Genomic DNA, 19,532 nt, shown 5'->3' with positions numbered 1-19,532 from the left:
AAAAAAAAAAAAAAAAAAAGACATGTGGCTATGACCAAAAGAGGGGCAGGAAGACTTTCAGAATCCATGTTCTTCCCGCACCCCCAAGAACCTGGGGAGAGAAAATTCTAACAGGCAGGTTTGAAAACCAACAGGAACCATCACTGATCATGTCTCTTTCTCTGTTTTGGCAGGTAGGAACTGCAGAGCCAAATCCTATGACCCACATTTGGCAACTCCTGACACGTGAGTAGCCTCCCCTGCTACAGGATGTATGTATTCCTTGCACAGATCTTGTACACAAGCCCCATTTTTTAAAATCCATTTTGGGGGGCGCCTGGGTGGCTCAGTTGGTTAAGCGACTGCCTTCGGCTCAGGTCATGATCCTGGAGTCCCAGGATCGAGTCCCGCATCGGGCTCCCTGCTCGGCGGGGAGTCTGCTTCTCCCTCTGACCCTCCTCCCTCTCATGCTCTCTGTCTCTCATTCTCTCTCTCTCAAATAAATAAATAAAATATTTAAAAAAATAATAAAATAAAATAAAATAAAATAAAATCCATTTTGGATCATCACCCCAGTTTACCCTACTCATTTTTCTCAACAATTCCTAAGTTAGAACACCTTGATTCAGTCTTTGTAGGTTGTTTTAGATCCTTTTCAGAACAAGGCACAGTACAAATAATTAAGTAAATAAATAGATACACCAACAAAACTCACATTTTTCTTTTCCCTCATAAGTTATGAGGGCCGACCAGCATGTATGTGAGTTGATCAGTGAAAAGTTTCATTTTACGGCCCTTCAGAAAGGTTTCTCCTACCTTCAGCTTCTCATTTTGGGTAGTGACCTCCTCCAGGTCTTGCCGAAGTTTCTCCAGCTCACAGTGACGGTTCTGAGCCAGCTCTTTGTTCTCCTCAAGCTCTGCATTCATTTCCTCAAACTGGAGAGAAGCAGGAAAATAGCAAGATGAGCATAAAGAAAGAATTCTTAAGTCGTTGCCATTCCTAAGCTTCCACCTCACCTTCCCATTCTTCTAGCACAACCCCACCCTGCCACCTGTGAACTCCTCAGTACCGAGCACGACAGCTGACATGAGGTCAAAGACGCGTCCCGAGCGAGTGCCGGACTTTACCTTCCGGGCATTGATGGTGATTGTGCCACCATACAAACTGCTCCCCGCTCCATATACCTTATAGCCTTTCGAATTCACCTAAAGGAGGGACAGAGATTCTTTAGTGAGAGGAGAGCCGAAGATTTTAGTCTGATAACCAAAGTACTTTCAAGAGTCCATTTTGTCCCCAGGTACTACTACCCAGGTCCGTCCTTTCTGAGTAAACTCCTTAAAAAGGACTCTAGCCTCTAAACCGTGAATGAAACAGCACTTGCCCGTTCTAGGACTTCTGCTAAGTGTCGGTTGAGTCGCTGTTCCCTCTTCCGAATTTTGTCAATATCCCACTGCAGGTCATCGATCATGGACTCAAGGACAGACACTCGTGACTCAGCTGTCTCCACTTTACTCTGCAACTTGGAGAACTACATCCCAAAGACAGGCATCCAGAAAAAGAAAGCCAAAAAAAGACAGAGTGAGAAAAGCAATACCTTCCATCACTATCTTACATCCCAAATCTCACAAAATTAACCCTTGCTTATGTATCATTGTAGACAAAATTTAAATAGAAGTTGCTTCACCTTCTTCCCAATGCATGAGTGTAAAAATAAAATCACGAAAACTCTAATTACAAAACTGTTACATGTTCACATTAATCTATATATACCCTTTGTGTTGGTTTTAAAAAATGGCCCCCAAAATCTTTGGTAGTCCTCCCATCAAGAGGTGGTAGCACTGTCCCCTCCTCTTGAATCTGGGTCAACTTTAGTGACCCAATGGAAATGATGCTACATAACTTGGAGGCTATGTCTGAAAGGCCATGCAGGTTCTACCTGCTGTTCTTGGGACATTCATTCTCTGGAAGAAGCCAGCTGCCATGTTAGAAGCCCAACTACCCTGAAACTGCCATGCTGGAGAGGCGACATGCAGGCGTTCCAGTGGACAACCGAAGGGGAGCTCCCACCCAGCTGACAGGCAACATCAACAGCCAGCCACAAAAGCCATGGTGGATGTCAGCTCAGCTGAGCAAAGCAATGTCTCTCTCCAGGGTTAGTAATGCTACATGAGATTTGGGAAAGGGCCAGAAGAGGTGAACCTTCTCACCCTGGTCGCACCTAATTAATGTCTCAAACGTGACAGAAAGTTATTCTATTTTTCAATACACTCCGATCTATTTATAAGCACTGCTATACTCTACACATTAATAAACTTCCCAGAAGATTCTCATGGAAACAGCCAGCATGGACCTTGGCACTCGAGTTTACAAAACAAGAGCATAATGAAGAACGTGGGCTTTGAAGTAAAACACCTACATTCAAATCACAGTTCAATCACTTGCTGGCTGTGTGTTCAGACCAGTTACCAACCTCCTTGAATCTGCTCCCTTGGCAGTAAGATGGGAATTGTTTGACCATTAGAGATGATACTCATCAAGTACCGAAGTGCTAGGCACTAAGTAGATGGTAACTACTAACTAAAGTATGTCAAATTTCAGCACAATATCCTTTCAACTAAACTGAAATGATAATCAGGTGTGTTAGAAAAATCTTAAAGGCCTATTATCACTTTATCTCAATCACTGTATATAAATAAATAAGTACCCGAGTCCTGACATGATTTGGTCATGGTACTATTTATGCCCAAGTCTGGGCTGAAAACCCATATTCCTCAAGTTCCAGGCCATCATCAATACAGTAGTTCCTACTGTCCCTTTCTCAGATGAATTTCTACCAACCCATTCCTCAGTAATATTGTGCATGGTATTTTATATTTGGGGTAATTCATCATTTGGGGGATTGGTGTGTTGTTTCACAAAACCCCACATGATGGTATTTCTTCCTAAAAACTAACACCGTAAAGTTTTCTATTTAACAGAGGCACAAGTCTAGGAGAAACATTTGATTTTTTTTTTTCCCCTTAACCTTTCCTCAGATTTTGATTTCTCAGACCTGGCTGCTTTAGCCTGCCCTGCATGCTCTTCAATATAAAAACAGGCTTTCTACAGTCAGATGATCCTCAAAGCATTCAAAATTCTGAGTCTATTCCAGTGCCACAGACCACTAGAAAGTAGTATCTCTCCTTTCGGGTCAAGTACCTCCTGAGACATGGTGCGATGCTTCTCCTGAAGGAGGTCTGTCAATTCCTGTAGCCTCATGTTCTCCTGTCCAAGGAAGGAATTCAGCTCCTGCACCGCCTCCTCCACTATCAGATGATCTGAGAGAGAAGAACTGCACTTTAGTTTAGCATCTATAGTGTCCAGTTTTAAAACTGCACCTCCCACCAAAATATTAACATGCTATGTCACTTTATTCTCCCGAAAACCTTCAAGAAGTAGGCTGGTTTTTATTATCCTCACGTGACTGATTCAGTATCCAGACCTTAGCTGACTTGCTTAAAGAGATGAGCCAACCTTGTGCTTCAGGAGAGGATGACACAGAGCCATGGTCACCTAACGCCCATCCCTTTCCACAAAGTCAAAATGTAGTGAGAAAAGAAATGGAGGTTCTGTAACTTTATCTGGATAAGGCACAATCACCCAAAAAATGCATTTTAAAATTGTAGACAAGGCAGAGGTATCTCTCATCAGTGTCAGACTTCATAGCAATAACATTCTATTTCAAAAAGCTATCACAAATTCCTATTATTCACTAACAGCAACATGAAGCATCTCTCTGTTGAAAGAGAGAAGGGGGGTGCAAAGGGGCAGAAATTTCCTTGCTCAAATGAGCACCTATAAAATCACAAAGGATAAAGATAAGAGCCTTCAATTACTTAACATATTCCGGAATATGATGCTAGGGGCACTCCTGAAGCTCAAAAGCCAAAATGTACACTATAATTTACAAAGAAAGGAGATAAATTTACAGAACTTATTACACCAAGTTAAAACTAGAGTCACAAATATAATAGCTCAAATCCAAATGTTAGCAAGTGAAACCAGGTACTCTCAGGATATATAGTGCCCTGGAGAGAGTTATCAGGAGGAAGAATTGTGGGCTCTCCTACTACCCCTTGGCATCACTCAGAAACACCATACAGAACAGGTTGGTCATGTGGTGGTTTTTGTGGTTTTTAACCAGGATTGCCTGTAGAATCATTTGTGGAACTTTAAGATTAGACACTTCCCTAGGACCCATCCCACACCTACTAAATAATACCACCCATGGGCAAGGCCAAAAAAACATATGCTCCGGAAGCTCTCAAAGTGATTCTGGTTCATAACTCAAGTTAAGAACTAGGAGCTGAATTTTAGTCTTTTTAATGTCCTGAGATACTCAGAGGCCTAGAATACAATAAGAGCTCAATAAATACTTACTGAATTAATAAACAAGCTGATAAATGCAATTCTTTTGAATCAAGGATAAAATAAACATGGGGAAAAAATGAACTGCCAAAAAAGTATAGTTGATGCTACAATTCATACTTTATAGATCTCTATCTCTTAAGTTCAGCTTATCAACAGCAATTGCCTTTTATGCTATAAAAAAATAACTCAGTGATTTGTAACTCATAATGTATTTATTTTTGAACTTAAACTCTAACCTGTTAAAATGCATGCCATCAAAAATAATTTTAAAATACTATTCAGTATACCACCCATTTCAGATCCTTTTTAAATATACCAATTAGTTTACTGGATATTCATTTATAAAATCAAGTTTAACACTGGCATAACCTCTGCAGATGGCATATTATCTGCATATAATATGCATATGGTTTATCCATGCAGCATATTACTAGGATTTAACCATATCATCCAACTGTTCCAGTATAGCCAAGGGAGAAAGAAAAACACCCAGCTCAGTTTACATTAGGTGATAGGGAGGATTTATAGCCACTCATTCACCATAATTAAGCACGCACTAGATACCAGATACAGAGATTAGCTAACCCACAAGTGGATGTAATATATGAATACAAAAGTCTGGGAGGACACAAACCACACTGCTTACAAAATGGTTATCTTTGAGAAGTGGGATGGGAGGACTTTTATAGTCTACTTTTATCTATCTCTGATTTATATATTCTAAAACTGGTATCCAAATAATTAAATACACAAATATGCTAATATACTTATGCAAAAGCAAAAGAAACCCTTTCCCATCAAATTTTCACAAGTCTTTTACATCCCTCATCTTCTAATTCTGTTGATAATTTAGCCCAAGTATCCTTAAAAAAAATTACAGAGTAGGAGCGCCTGGGTGGCTCAGTTGGTTAAGCGTCTGCCTTCGGCTCAGGTCATGATCCTGGAGTCCCGGGATCGAGTCCTGCATCGGGCTCCCTGCTCAGCAGGGAGTCTGCTTCTCCCTCTCCCCCTGCTTGTGTGCGCTCTATCTTTCTCTCTTGCTCACTCTCCCTCTCTCTCAAATAAATAAATAAAATATTTAAAAAAAAAATTACAGGGGTGCCTGGGTGGCTCAGTTGGGTTAAGCGACTGCCTTCAGCTCAGGTCATGATCCTGGAGTCCCGGGATCGAGTCCTGCATCAGGTTCCCTGCTCAGCAGGGAGTCTGCTTCTCCCTCTGACCCTCCCCCTTCTCGTGCTCTCTCTCATTCTCTCTCTCAAATAAATAAAATCTTAAAAAAAAAAAATTACAGAGAGCGCCTGGGTGGCTCAGTTGGTTAAGCGTCTGCCTTTTGCTCAGGTCATGATCCTGGAGTCCTGGGATCGAGTCCTGCATTGGGCTCCCCACTCAGCAGGGAGTCTGCTTCTCCCTCTGACCCTCCCCCCTCTCATGCTCTCTCTCTTTCTCAAATAAATAAATAAAATCTTAATAAAAATAATATAAAAATTCTTATTTGCCCGCCCAATGGTTCATTACATCCAACATACTACTTTCAGAAACGAAAGGTTAAACATCTTTCCTTTTAAGTAGGCTCCAGGCTGAATGTGGGACTTGAACTCACAACCCTGAGATCAAGAGTCACATGCTCTACTAAGCCAGCCAGGCACCCCGAAAGGTTAAACATCTTAATAATAATCAGAGAAATTATGGTATTACAACTAGACCATGATTATTAAAAATGTGAAATCAGGGCATTTAAGAAGATGCAACCTAGCTACACAAATACTTTACTATACTGTAAAAGCTTAAGTTTCTCCATTAACACTGACTAGTAACATAATTATTTCAAATAGACACTTCTCCATCCGTGTAATATTTTCTTTTATCTTTTTATTTTTTTGAGGGGGAGAGGGGCAGAGGGAGAGGGAATGAAAGAATCTTAAGCAGGCCCCATGCCCAGCACGAAGCCCAGTGCAGGGCTTGATCTTATGACCTGAGATCATGACCTGAGCCAAAATCAGGAGTTGGATGCTTAACCGACTGAGCTACACAGCCGCCCCTCTTTTATCTTTTTAAACACAGAGACCATCTAACAATTCTAAAATCTGAGCCAACTCTTTCTGAATATATTAGAGATAACAGATAAACAAAAAACAAGAACATATTAAAACTGACTCTTTGGGGGGGCACACCTGGGTGGCTCATTCGGTTAAGTGTCTGACTCTTGATTTCAGCTCAGGTCATGATCTCAGGGTTGTGACATCGAGCCCCGGGTCGTGGAGTCTGCTTAAGATTCTCTCCCTCTCCGTCTGCCCTTCACAACCCCTCCCCCCACGCTCTCTCTCAAATAAATAATTATCTTTAGGGGTGCCTGGGTAGTTCAGTTGGTTAAGCGTCTGCCTTTGGCTCAGGTCATGATCCCAAGGTCCTGGGATCGAGTCCCGCGTTGGGCTCCCTGCTCAGCAGGGAGCCTGCTTCTCTCTGCCCCTTGCCCTGCTCGTGCTCTCTTGCTCTCTCGCTCATTCTCTCTCAATCTCAAATAAATAAATCATTAAGAAAAATAATAAATCTTTAAAAAAAAAACTGACTCGGGGCGCCTGGGTGGCTCAGTCGTTAAGCATCTGCCTTCAGTTCAGGTCATGATCCCAGGGTCCTGGGATCGAGCCCCACATCGGGCTCCCTGCTTGGCAGGAAGCCTGCTTCTCTCTCTCCCACTCCCCGGGCTCATGTTCCCTCTTTTGCTGTGTCTCTCTGTCAAATAAATAAATAAAATCTTTAAAAAAAAAATAAAATTTAAAAAACTGACTCTTTGAAGTCAAAGTTCAACATCTAATAAACAAAATTTTTTAAATATAATTACCAATATTTAAAATAATATCCAAAAACAGAGCTACTCCTTAAATAATAAAATTAATTTTGCTACTTATAAAAGTGTTTAATTAACAGAGTATCAGAATGGGGCTTTCCTCAGCTTCTTACAAGACCGTCATGTGGCTCAAAATATGAAGCACTTGTAAAATATTAACATGCCATAGCAACGACATTACTGGTATTACCGGTAATATTGGAGATTGGATTCCAAGGAATGTAATCAAAAATAAATACATAAGTCTGCCAACTACAAATTAGATGCAAAGGTGAGCTCTTATTCCTCCCCCTTTTCTCCCAGTCTCCTGGTTCTTGCCTCACCTCCACTGTTCAGCTTCCGCGATAAGAGCTCTACTTTTTCTTGTAATTTATCATAGACAGTCACAATCTGGGACACAGCTCGACGGGAGGACTCCACACGCTCCTGCAGCTGAGACTCCATTTCTTCACTGGAACTGCTGGCCAGAGTAGCAAGGAAAGAGAAAGCTGGCTCTTGCCCTTCCCCTGAGGACACGGGGGGGGGGGGGGAAGAAGCTGTCAACGTTATAAAACTGGAAATACCAAAATCTTCTTTCTTTCCTCAAATGGAAATCCTGAAAGCAAAGCTCTACTTCAAAAACCCACATGGCATGTGGTGGTAGCATCCACCACAAATACTCACCTCTCTCTCGGTCATCTTTCCGTTCCTGATTACTATCAGAGTCTGGTTCTGGTTCCGGCACGACAAGGGCTTTTCTCTCCGTGAGGAGATCTCCCAAACCCTGCTCCAGATCGTAACGTTTAAGGATGATACGGATGTTTTCATCAAACTGGAGAAGGGTGGGCACGGTTATGAAAAAACAAAACACAGCCTGGGAAATGAAGAGAGTGCTAAGGCAAACAAAAATGCTCAAATAAAAATCTGAGCAAATAAACGAGTGAGCTACCTGACTCCAGTACCGGTTGACAATCAGCAGAGAGGCGTCATCGGTGGCCTGTCTTCGTTCCAGTTTTTCGATGTGCTCACGGAGTTCATCTTCAATGGCCTGCCGTTGATCCAGCATTTCTGCCAGCTTGCGATTTTTGGTTTGCAGTGTTCGAATGTCTAGCTCCTCCTGCCCCAGGAAACCAATCTTATTAGTCTCCACAAAGAAATTAGGCAAATCAGCTGTTAAATTCAACAGGGTCATATTAATTAGTAATTTCCTGTGACTAAAGCTATTCATTTTTAAAAATCTTGCAACAAATAATTGGATAAGTAGGAACAGAGGAAGTAAAGGAAAGAATCTGCGATGAAGCGAAGTAATGACACTAATATACTAGAACTTGGACCTCACCCATCTCACTGTTCTCTTCTCGTGGACACCCACAGTCCTGTGAGGCTCCACTGTCCAGCTCGACCACCTTCTATCCTGACTACAGTTGCCATCTATCTCCTCAGCACTGCCCCCCACTCATTCAAGAAGCTTGGCACCTGGGTCCTTCTCTGCCCCAGTCCCTGCCAACATACCCAGTGAGTGCAGTACACATGTGGATGTGTACACATGTGGACAAACCATCGAATCCTCCAGTGTCTAGGCTGCGTTCTGAATTCCTTAACTCCAATGAATATCTCCCCCACTGTGCTTCAGCCACACAATTCAAAAGCCACATCTTGGACTTCTGTCATTATCTGGAACTATGCCACAACTGAAATCTTAAATTCCCTGAATAAAACCTTATCTTTCCAGGTACCTCATGCCCTTATCCCCATATACTGATCCTCATCTAGATCTCCCAGAATTTTGAATTCTCTCCCTTTTCCTTGTCAGTCCCTTCTGTCTCCACTATCTTCCATACCTTGACCTCAACTTGTGCTCAGGATCTCATTCTCTTCTGTTTCTGCAAAAATATTGCTCCATCAGTAATTCCACACCTTTCTCAAATCTTTCATTTTTCTCCCTAATTCCTTCCCTAGGACAAGGTGGGGGCTGGAAGTGGGGAGGGTGGGGGAAGTATCCCAGGCAAAGAAACAGGATTGGAAAGGATTACATTTTTACTTTACCTAAGAATTCATGAATATTTTAAAGTAAGAACTGTTTATTAGAGCACCAATTTCTCGTGTTGCTTTTATTTGCCTTCTTCCATTTTGGCTAAAACGTTCTTGATATGCCAAATTAGTCAAGAGTTTCCCAAATGTACAGCTTATTAATACTATTAATAAATGAAATCTTCGGGGCACCTGGGTGGCTCAGTTGGTTAAGCGACTGCCTTCGGCTCAGGTCATGATCCCGGGGTCCTGGGATGGAGTTCCGCATCGGGCTCCCTGCTCGGCGGGAAGCCTGCTTCTCCCTCTCCCACTCCCCCTGCTTGTGTTCCCTCTCTCTCTGTCAATTAAATAAATAAATAAAATCTTTAAAAAAATAATAAATAAATAAATGAAATGAAATCCTCAACCTCTTCTCTGAGCCCTCCTTTTCCCTTCTTGCTCTAACTGAAACCTGGATGAGAATGCTGTTGCCCTGCAGGTTTCTCTGGCACTGCACTGGGCCTGGAGACAGGCAGGCATCTTCCTTGTTCTCCACTGCCACTTCCTGGCCATTAGCCCACCTGCCTCCCTAAAACCTCCTAGCTTTGCAGCTCACACCACTGGTCCACACCACCTGCCACCCTGCCTTCCTGCACTGGGCTATAAACGCCCAGATCACTTCCCCATGTTTCCTGAAGATTTAGCACCTAGCTTATTACTACTTTCCAACGCTATTCCTGTCACAGTTCTTACTGATTTCAATTCCCATACAGATGATCTTTCCTGTATCTCAAATCATCAAGTCGTTGACTTCCTTTCCACCAATGATCTTGTCCTCTACCTCCCGTAGCCACCAAACTCCCAGTTAGTCTTAGTCTCAGCTGTATCTGTCTGCTCTCTAAGCTCAATTTCAGACATCCCATTCTCTACAATTACCACCTACTTTTCCAGCTCACTCTCTCTAGTTTCCTGATTCCTATAGTTCTTCACCTCCTCCAGGATCTACAATCCATTGGTTCTATACCTTTCCCAACCTTCATTCCTCTCACTTCCTCACTCCCTTCTTTATTGAACTTAAATTCTGCAATCAGTCATAATCACACCCTTTTCTAACCTCCTTCTTCCTTGCTCCTTCTTCACACTTACATGGTAAAAACCCCACCCCTGGTAACATCCAACTCTCCACTCCTCCAGGCCTACATCCATGCAGCTGAACGTGACCACAAAACATAAAGTACCACGCTGCCTGGGCTCACTTTGAACTCATGATCACAGAGTCAAGTAGGTCCTCAGTGCTGCCCAGCAACAATACTCGATCTCTCTAGTCCGTTCCCTCTTCAAGATGACTACTTCATACCTTCTCCTGTCTCTTCAAACCTCCAACACTTCCTCCCCCATCCTCACTCTCAGATGAGTCACCTCTGATTTCACTGAAAAAAAAATAGAAGCAATCAGAAGAGAATGTCCACATCTATCTCCCATAACTGCAGCTACCGACCTACATACATCTGAACTCATATTCACAGCCCTCCTCTTTGTTGCTATGGATCAACTGCCCCTGCTCCTAGTTAAGGCCAATCCCCCACTTGTGCGTTATAGCACATGCTCTTTCCCCTATTCGTGGAAATCACACCAGCAACCATCTCCTCTTTCTGCTACCTCATCAACTTTAGCATCTCTACCAAATCATTTCAATCAACATGCTGTAATAGCTCCTACTTTAAAAAGAAAACAAAACCACTTCCCTCAACCCCACATTTCCATCTGGCTAATGCCACATTTTCTTTGTCTTGCTTTACATCAATACTCTTGCAAAACATGGTCTTTCCCCCTTTCCTCTTCTCTTCTCTTCAGCTCACTGCAATCAGGCTTCTAGCACCACCACTCCATGAATACAGTTCTTATCAAGGCTCCCGAGAACCTTCTACTGCTAAACCTAATGTCTCACTGCTCTCCTCACTCAGTGCTCTCCTTACTCAAACCATCAGCAACACCTGAACAACTCCTTCGTGAAACAACATTCTCTTCATTTGGCTTCTGAACCCCCACTCTCTCTTGTTCTCCCACTTCATTTTCTGTCTCTTTGATCAGTCTCTTCTCATCACCTTGACGTGAAAATATCAAAGTGCTTCAGGGCTCTGTTGTCAGTCAAACCTCAAACCTCTTCCTTATCTACACTCACTTAGAGCCTCTAGTCTCACGGATTTAAATACCTCCTACAAAATGATGACCCCCAAATGCACAGCATTAGCCAGACCTCTCCTCAGACTGCAGATTACAGTATCCAACCACCTACCCGTTCAGATGTCTAATAAGTATCCCAAACTTGCATGTCCAAAATCAAACTCCTGCCTCATCCTCCACAGCTTCCCAAAAAGTCTGCTCCTCTCTTACTCCTCCCCAGCTCAGCAAGTGGACAGTCTGTACTTCCAAAATTCTGGATCTCATAAACTTTATCCAATCCATCAGCAAATCTTGTCAACACTACCTCCACAGTGACCCAAGCCACCACAATCCCTCATCAAGATTACTGCAACAGCCTCCTGTTGTGGACACTTTTGTGCCCCATGCCATGTCCTGTCAGCCTGCCAGACTTCAGCACAGCTATGGTGGACAGCTCCATCCACCGCCAGTGTTCCCACCTCAAGCTGCCCAGAGTCTTTTCATTTTTTGTTCCACAACCTCAGCTGGCTCACTACAACAACCTTGAAGCGCAGAGGAAGAGATATTGCCTTTAAGGGTAACCTTCAACCAACTGGGGCAGGAATTAGTGGATATATGCCCCAGCTCCCCACCCTTAGAGACATGAAATGGAAAGGAGAAGAGGGAAAAGGAACAAGGGAATGACTTTGCCAACTGAACTCATAAACCTTGCTCCTCTACAATCTATTCTCCAAGCATAAGTCAGAGCATGTTACTCTCCTGCTTAAGACCTTCCAAAGGCTCCTCACTACCTTGTGGATAAAGTCCAAACTGGGATGTATCCTCTCTGCCTCCCTTAGAGCATGGGGCTATTAATCCCTATGAACAGCACTTCTCCCACTCATAACTGTTAGAACAATCTGTTCCCTTGGCAGTGCCACCTTACAAACTGAAGTCCAGGGGCTGTCTTCAGTGTAAAGCATAGTATCTGGCAAATAACAGATGCTCAACAAATATTTATATTTATTGAGTTAGCAAATGTCCTTGGGATGCATGATGAGATCCAGTGTTAAAACAAAATCACCGCCTGGCAGAGGATGGAGTAGCTGAACCCCAGAGAGACTCAGAAATGACACTTCATCAACAATTTACTCTGAATGTTCCCATTATTCTCTCTGATCCTGAGCCTAATTCAAATAAGCAAGAGATGTGGTTTTATAAGCTATACAAATGTAAAGCATTTTAACACCATATCCCCCTGGCTGAGTTCCAGAACACAGACTCCTGATCTAGATCCAAACCAATTATAGTGAGCTTCTGATGTCTAATGGACATATAACATTAAGCTTCTGGTGTATAACAGTCTAATGAAACTGTCAACTCTATAATAGCAAGGACAGAGACTATTTTATTCACCATTATATTCATAATATCTAGCCCAATAATAATTATTAATAGCTCACACATATTGCGTACTTACCATATTAAAGGTAACGTTTTAAGCCTTAACAGGGGCTCTTTCATTTTATCCTCTCAACAACCCAATGAGGTGGGTATAATAATTACATTTTATACACAAGGAGAAGAGGCAAAGGGAGGAAAACAGAAGGCATGCAGCTAGGAAGTGGTAGTGCTGAGGATAAATTCCAGGTCGTCTGGCCTCAGACTCTGACCCTTCATCACTCCGTCAGTGATTTTGCTACACTGCCTCTTAGTACCTAGCACCTAACTTTTCAGTGAATGAAAAATGAATGTAGTTTCCCAATGCTAATGCCTATAATCAATGTGTATCAGGCACCACACCCTCCAGAGATTAGAAGCATACCTTTGAAAATAAACACCAAATGTCCACATACTCTTTTCAGAACTGACCACCACAACATTTCACCTACTTCTGACTATTTTCCTCTTCTTTTCAAATAAATTTTTCTTACATCAGAAAGCTTCCTAAACTCTTACTTTCAGGATGCAATTGAGAAAAAAAAAAAAGCATACTCTCATAGCACTGTTTCCACATACCGTTGAAGAGACACCCCCGAGCTTAATCGTCTCCACTGTGGTCCCTGAATCTTCAACAGCTGTTTTCTTCTCCGGAGGCATGGATGTGCCAGGCTCTCCAGCTGCTCTTTTATTTCCAATTCCTGACATCTTGGCACCAGATGATAGCAGTCTTCCTGGAGGGGAAAAAAAAAAAACCCCAGAAACTTAGGTAAGAGATACAAGAAGAGAAACAATAAAGAGATCACCTATAATGTAAAAACTAGCAATTTTTCTGGCCAGCCTTTTAACCGAAATCCATTAACTTCATACCAAGTGACACAATCCCCAAATTCCTCTTGGAAAGAAAAAAGTAAACTGTGGAGTAAGAGTCAGGGCTGAATTTACACAACCACTAATTTCTGAATAGGATGCTGATAAGAAATGAGACAATGGGCAAAGGATGAAGACACCAAGAAAAATGTCAGAGAAATCTCACTTCCTGAAATGCCAGAATCAGAAAAAATAGTTTGATTAGGACAGGAACTAATTCTATTGTGTTGGAAAAATCACAGAGCTGAAAGAGATCTCAGAAATGTCTACTAAATCATTAATATTGAACAAGTCGTGTATCATCACTGAGGCTCAATTTCCTAAGCCAGAAATAAGAGTATATAATTACTGTGCCCCTTTCAAGGAATGAATAAGTACAGAAAGAACATAGCACAATGCCTAACACGAAGAATGCACGCAGAAATACTAGCTCCCTTTCTTATACTTGCAGTTTCTTCCCTATTTGCAAACGTTCTCCTCATGATTTCGTGCAACCCTAGGGAGCCTGGACCTGAGAGTGAATCACAATTCTACCTCTCAGGGAGCCGTGTTGCCTTGAAGGAGTTCTCCAAGAGCTTCGGTTTCCTCCTACGTACAGTCGAGTGGAACAAATACTCTGTCTACCTAAACTGCCTCCCAGGGTTTCGGAGCTCAAAGGAGAAACGGATGCTAAAGCACTTTGCTGCTTTAGAAAGCAGCCCTGCCATCACCGAGACTACACACTACCCTGCTTCCTATTCAAGCTCCAGGAGAAGGCGTTATCGGCGGCAGTAACCTGAGTCGGACCTCGCCTGGAGAGAGGACACAGAGGGGCAAGACAAGGGCCGCAACCCGACCCGCGAGGCGGCAAGGACCCCAGCCTCCCGCGCCGCCAATTGCAGGCCCAGGAGAGGGAAGCCCCGGAGCCGGAGAGGGTGGAGATTCCCGAGGGCCCGCACAGTCCCGCAGTGCCCTTGGCCGAGATCTAACCTGGGTCCTAACAACTGGCGCCGCTGGGCAGCGGAACTCAGGCAGTTATTCACCAAGGTCCGCTCAGCGCCCCCACTTCTCACCCCCGACCCGCGGGCGAGGACCCATCGAAGCTTCCGGGAGGCGGGGCCAAGGACAGGAAGAAGGTAAAGAAAAGAGGAAGGCGCTTCAGCGCGGCCGGGCGGAAGTGACGCCCCGCGAGGGCGCCGAGCGCCCAGAAGCAAGTGCCGTCTCTGTAGCAACGCGAGGCAGCTGACCTCGGCGTGCACCCTGTCCCCGCAGTCGTTGGCGAGAGCGCCGTGACTTTTTGGCTTGTTGGCCTATGTTACTGCGACCTAGTTTTTCTACTGAAATAAAGTGCCTCTTACTAGTGCTGTGGAGACTCGTTCAGACTGCCGATTGGCCGATGGTCCGGTCAATCTCCGGGTGGAAAGAACTAGCCTCAGCCATCTCAGGAAGTTGTTACTCGCGGCCCATTCGTGCTGAAATGAAGGGTTCTGGAGAAAATCCAAACGATTTGATGGGTTTCGGAGGCTTGTAAGTTTTTCTTACGGGAAACTATATACAGTCGTGCCAACACATTAGAATTCTTTGGGGAGTTTGGGTCCTTCTAGGGTAGGGCCTGGCATGGGCATCGGTCCTCTATCGCTCTTCCACCCCCAAGATTCTAAGGTGCAAACAGGGTTGACCGTTACTGCTTTTTTGCTTCTTTGGAACAAGAAATTGACCAGGGAAAAGATAAGAAACATAAATCAATAAGTAGTTTCTGATCTCAACATTAGTCTATTTTAAGCTAATTAGGCATTGATTTTTAGTCAGTAACAAACTATTTCCCATTCAATTAAGCTAAATGCCTAATGAAAGGAAGGTAATCAATCTAACTTATCAATGAAAAACTATGCCTCACAGACATCATATAGGGGCTCAGAGGTGCAAGAATGATAGCTGTATCTTAACAAAAGGGAAGGAAAAGAACCAGTGGAATTTAGGCAGCTTTGAAAAAAGGATCAAACCTAGGCCACGCTGGATTTCTGGTAGTATGAAGACTTTGGTTCCTGTACCCACAGGGTCTTACCTGTGCATGAAGTAAGAAGGTAAACAAGTGTTTGTGGTTCGGGGTATCAAAGTCGTTTGCCTAGTCAGGAAAGGAGTAACTGGCTCCAATGGAATTCAGATTTTGTTAGGTGAAGCAGAAGCCTGAGAACTGAGGTTTGGAGACCTAAGATATAGGGAAACCAAAGGAATCCATAAAAATCTGCGTTTTGTTCCTTTTCCTGCCTCTATTCTTGCTAGGATCTGCACCCCACCCCACTTTACACAAGCCTTGTAATGCAAATAGCATATGTCCTTTTGTAAGGGACAAGGAGTTAATGATTTCTCTAGTATAGATGACATCTGAGGAAGGACCAAGTGAGAATGACTGGAGGAAGCTATCATTAGAGTGCTCCAGACCACCAGAGCTAGACATCTCAATGCCAAGACCCCTAGCTCCAAGGAATAACACCTGGGCCCTTGTCTTTGTTCTAACCGGTACCTGGATGCCTGAGAGGACACATACACCAGACCACCATCCTCAACAAAACCCCACACCCCAAACAAAGACAAGACTCATGCTCCTTTCCTTTCTGAGTTTCCTGGATGCTCCATCTGTATCTGCTCTCTCTCCTCAATAAACTCTGCTCTCCCTTGCTGCTGGCTCAAGTTTTATTTCCATCTTTCACGAAGCCAAGGATCCTCTTGGCTTATCCTGCAGGACGCCTCTGGGTCCCTGGACCTGGCCTGCTGGCATCAGACCCACCTGCTGAAACGTATTGCATGAGATAATGACACTAACTCTCTGACCTCCCTCCTTTGGCTGCTCCGCTCTTGATAAGCCTTGCATCCACAGGACCACCGAATGACAAGCAATTGTTCTTCTAGCCTAAAGTTTGTAAACTAGAGTTTCACAGGCTGTATTTCATCAACAGATAAGCTTTGTTTATTTTGGACAGTACTGGCTGCCCTTTGTGGTTAAAAACAAAAACCAATTTAGTTTCCAACATTTAAAATAGGATATTTGAGGGATGCCTGGGTGGCTCAGTCCATTAAGCATCTGCCTTCAGCTCAGGTTATGCTCCCAGGATCCTGGGATCAAGTCCCACATTGGGCTCCCTGCTCAGTGGGGAGCCTGCTTCTCCCTCTGCCAGCTACTCCCGCTGCTTGTGCTCTCTCTCTGACAAATAAATAAAATCTTTAAAACAAAAAAAAAATAAAATAAAATAGAATATTTGACATAAAAATTCAGATTATCAATTCCTCTTGAAAATGTTGAAGCTCTAACATGTTCATATATTCTTGTATTCTTGCATGGTCACATTGCCTAGAACTGAGTAGTGCTTTCTCTTCTATTTCTGTTTACTATAATCCCCACTAATATCAGTTCCCTCACACTAGTTCAGTTTGAGTATCATCACCTGTGTGTTGTACTGTGACAAATCAATCACTGATACTAAATGAACATTGTTGGTTGCCTACCCAGCATCCATCCCCTCTCCCCTCACTTTCTTAACAGAACACAACCAGGATTTTATTCAAGTACCCATTTAGCCCCCTTTATTCTCTATGTCGTAGGGGAAGCTTACTTCACTTTCATCTCTAAAGACTGTCTTAATATAAATAGTAAATCTCATTCCCCAAGCAAAGTTCTGGTCTTAACAATGGACCATTTGATCAGCGTTAATTGCTTGGAATATTACAATAGGAGCAGTTTACTTATCTTCTAAGTTTTTTGTGTGAGGACTGAAACTGCTGGAAACTTCTTGCCAACCAGCTTGATAATGAAGCCAACACAGAGGTGGGCAGAACTAAGAGAATGTCAGGGAAATGGTGAGAACACCCCTAACTTCAACCCACACTTCAGAGTGCTAACTTCACCCCTAACTTCAACCCACACTCAGACAAAAATTGAGAAAAGACCACCACTCTTCAAAGAACCTTTCAGTTCTCATCATGTAGAAAACCATATTCTCCAGCTACTGGTGAGATCTATCTTTTCTGAAAGCCCCAGTCAGCCATCTGACACCTTAGGAATGAGACTTTTCACATTACGTCTGACATAGCCTGTCTGATTCAAAGAGGTAGCCTCACCCTAAATATTGGGGAAATGGAATAGATGAAGGGGAGGATGACAGAGACCTCTCTCATTGAACACAATCCCTATTTCTGACCAGCCACCTCCTGTTCAACATCGTAATCCAGAGAAAAAAGGATAGCCCTAGAAAAGGAAGTTTGGCCCTCATAAATAGTAGACCAGCATTTGCTCTTCCGGCTTGCGACCTGTCTTTATTAACTACACAATTCTGCCACGAGGTGGCAGCAGGCGACATGCTCTCATCCCAGTTCCTCTCCTAAAGCTTTGGTTGCCCAGTACTGCACTTCATTATTCTTTGGTCCTGTCTTCAATTTAACTCTTAAAAATCTGGCCAACTATTTAGGGTGGGCTTAATGCTCTCCTAAAGGACAAAGTTAAGATGCTTTGGATTTTTGCTTACCATTTTGTCTGTGCTCCTTTCAAATGTTCTGCTGTAAGATTATTGTTATATCTCCATGCATTCAAATATTCCTAGAACTCTAGATTGGATTATTTGTGTGCTAACCATAATTCCTTTATTTATCCTTACTTTTAGTCAAGTTGTATTTTATTTAGTCTGACATCACTTGTTAAATATGAACATACAGATTCCATGGCTTAGGGAATCAGAATCTCCAGAGGAAAACTCTCTGGAAATGCAAGGTCTTACTTTTGTTAATTATGCCCTCTCCTTTTGGACATGTTTGAGGAACACTGCTCTAAGTGATGATGTCCAGCTCTGCCTGATTGAGAGTGTTCTGCAGAAACCAGCTCCCTCCTCTTGTTCTCAGCTTCTCCTCACTCATAGACATTCACCATCACCACACATCTTTCTTCTTCCTCATATCCCTGCCTCCTTCTCCCCAGATCACTGGGTCCACTATGTTATGCCCTCTTCATATGATTTCTGCAGATTGTGCTGGTGGCTTTAGTCCAGGGAGCCAGGAAGCATGAGAGCTGATATAGTCACAAACTGTCAAAGAAGCCACCCTTCATTTAATGCTCTCCTAAAAAGCTACGCTGTGTCTATGGTACAGTCATAGAATAGGTTATTAGTATTTTTATGATTTTGATTTCCATTTGTTGACAGCACACCACAGCATCCACTGGATGACCAAAGGATAGTGATAACCAGTGCTGGAGGTCCCAAAACTATGAGAGGTCAAATGTCACTGTGTCTTGCGAAGAGACACAGAGGTCTGGGCTCCCACCTGACTCCTGCAAATGAACATGGAGTCTTGCTGAAAGGTGGTCCTAGTCCCAGCACACAGGGACTCTCTTGATACCTCAGATGGTGATTTGTAAGGAGATTATTGTATTTTACTCCAAAGCTATGGGCTGTGTTTACTCCTGCAGAGGGGAGAATGGAAGAAGAGCCTATTTCTCAACTCTTTCAACAACCCAGTGTTATGGACTGAATTGTGTTCCCCCCAAACTCATATGACTGCCCCTGCAATGTGATGGTATTTGGGGAAAGGGCCCTATGGAAGGAACAGGGAATCAAAACAATTTGTAGACTTTACAAACAAAATTCCATTGAGATGTTGATATAGTGCATCCTATTTATAGAATGATTTAGGGAGAAATGAAATTTTCTAATATTTAGTCTTCCCAACCAGAAACACATCATACCTCTCTATTATCTCAAGTCTTCCTTTATGTTTTAGTAAGATTTCATGGGTTTTCTTCTTACAAGTCTTTCAAGTCACTTATCAAGTTTATATCCAGATAGTCCCAAGGTTTTGTTGCTTTCAATAATGAGACTTTTTACATTATGT

The 19,532-nt window shown here is 43.1% G+C and overlaps 1 protein-coding gene across 2 annotated transcripts in view; it reads right to left on the bottom strand.

Moving 5' to 3' along the window:
* The window catches only part of RNF20 (ring finger protein 20), a 25,262-nt gene extending 10,461 nt beyond the window's left edge, over positions 1 to 14,801 (bottom strand). Inside the window, exons 1-9 of one of the 2 annotated variants that reach the window (XM_006727635.3) lie at positions 14,646 to 14,801; positions 13,386 to 13,540; positions 8,164 to 8,331; positions 7,899 to 8,046; positions 7,559 to 7,741; positions 3,179 to 3,297; positions 1,362 to 1,508; positions 1,108 to 1,185; positions 796 to 915 (exon numbers count right to left, since the gene is read on the bottom strand). In XM_006727635.3, the coding sequence (XP_006727698.1) occupies positions 796 to 915; positions 1,108 to 1,185; positions 1,362 to 1,508; positions 3,179 to 3,297; positions 7,559 to 7,741; positions 7,899 to 8,046; positions 8,164 to 8,331; positions 13,386 to 13,514 (1,092 nt within the window). In that variant the 5' untranslated portion in view covers positions 13,515 to 13,540; positions 14,646 to 14,801. Of the gene's footprint in view, positions 1 to 795; positions 916 to 1,107; positions 1,186 to 1,340; positions 1,509 to 3,178; positions 3,298 to 7,558; positions 7,742 to 7,898; positions 8,047 to 8,163; positions 8,332 to 13,385; positions 13,541 to 14,645 lie in introns of both variants that reach the window. The other variant, XM_081803277.1, reaches the window with a different exon arrangement.
* Positions 14,802 to 19,532: the final 4,731 nt, after the last annotated feature.

This window comes from Leptonychotes weddellii, chromosome 14 (genome assembly GCF_054177405.1).
Source record: "Leptonychotes weddellii isolate Sample4059 chromosome 14, ASM5417740v2, whole genome shotgun sequence".
NCBI lineage: Eukaryota > Metazoa > Chordata > Mammalia > Carnivora > Phocidae > Leptonychotes > Leptonychotes weddellii.
The sequence above is the reverse complement of the archived record's forward strand: the minus strand, read 5'-3'. Positions and strand labels throughout refer to the sequence as shown.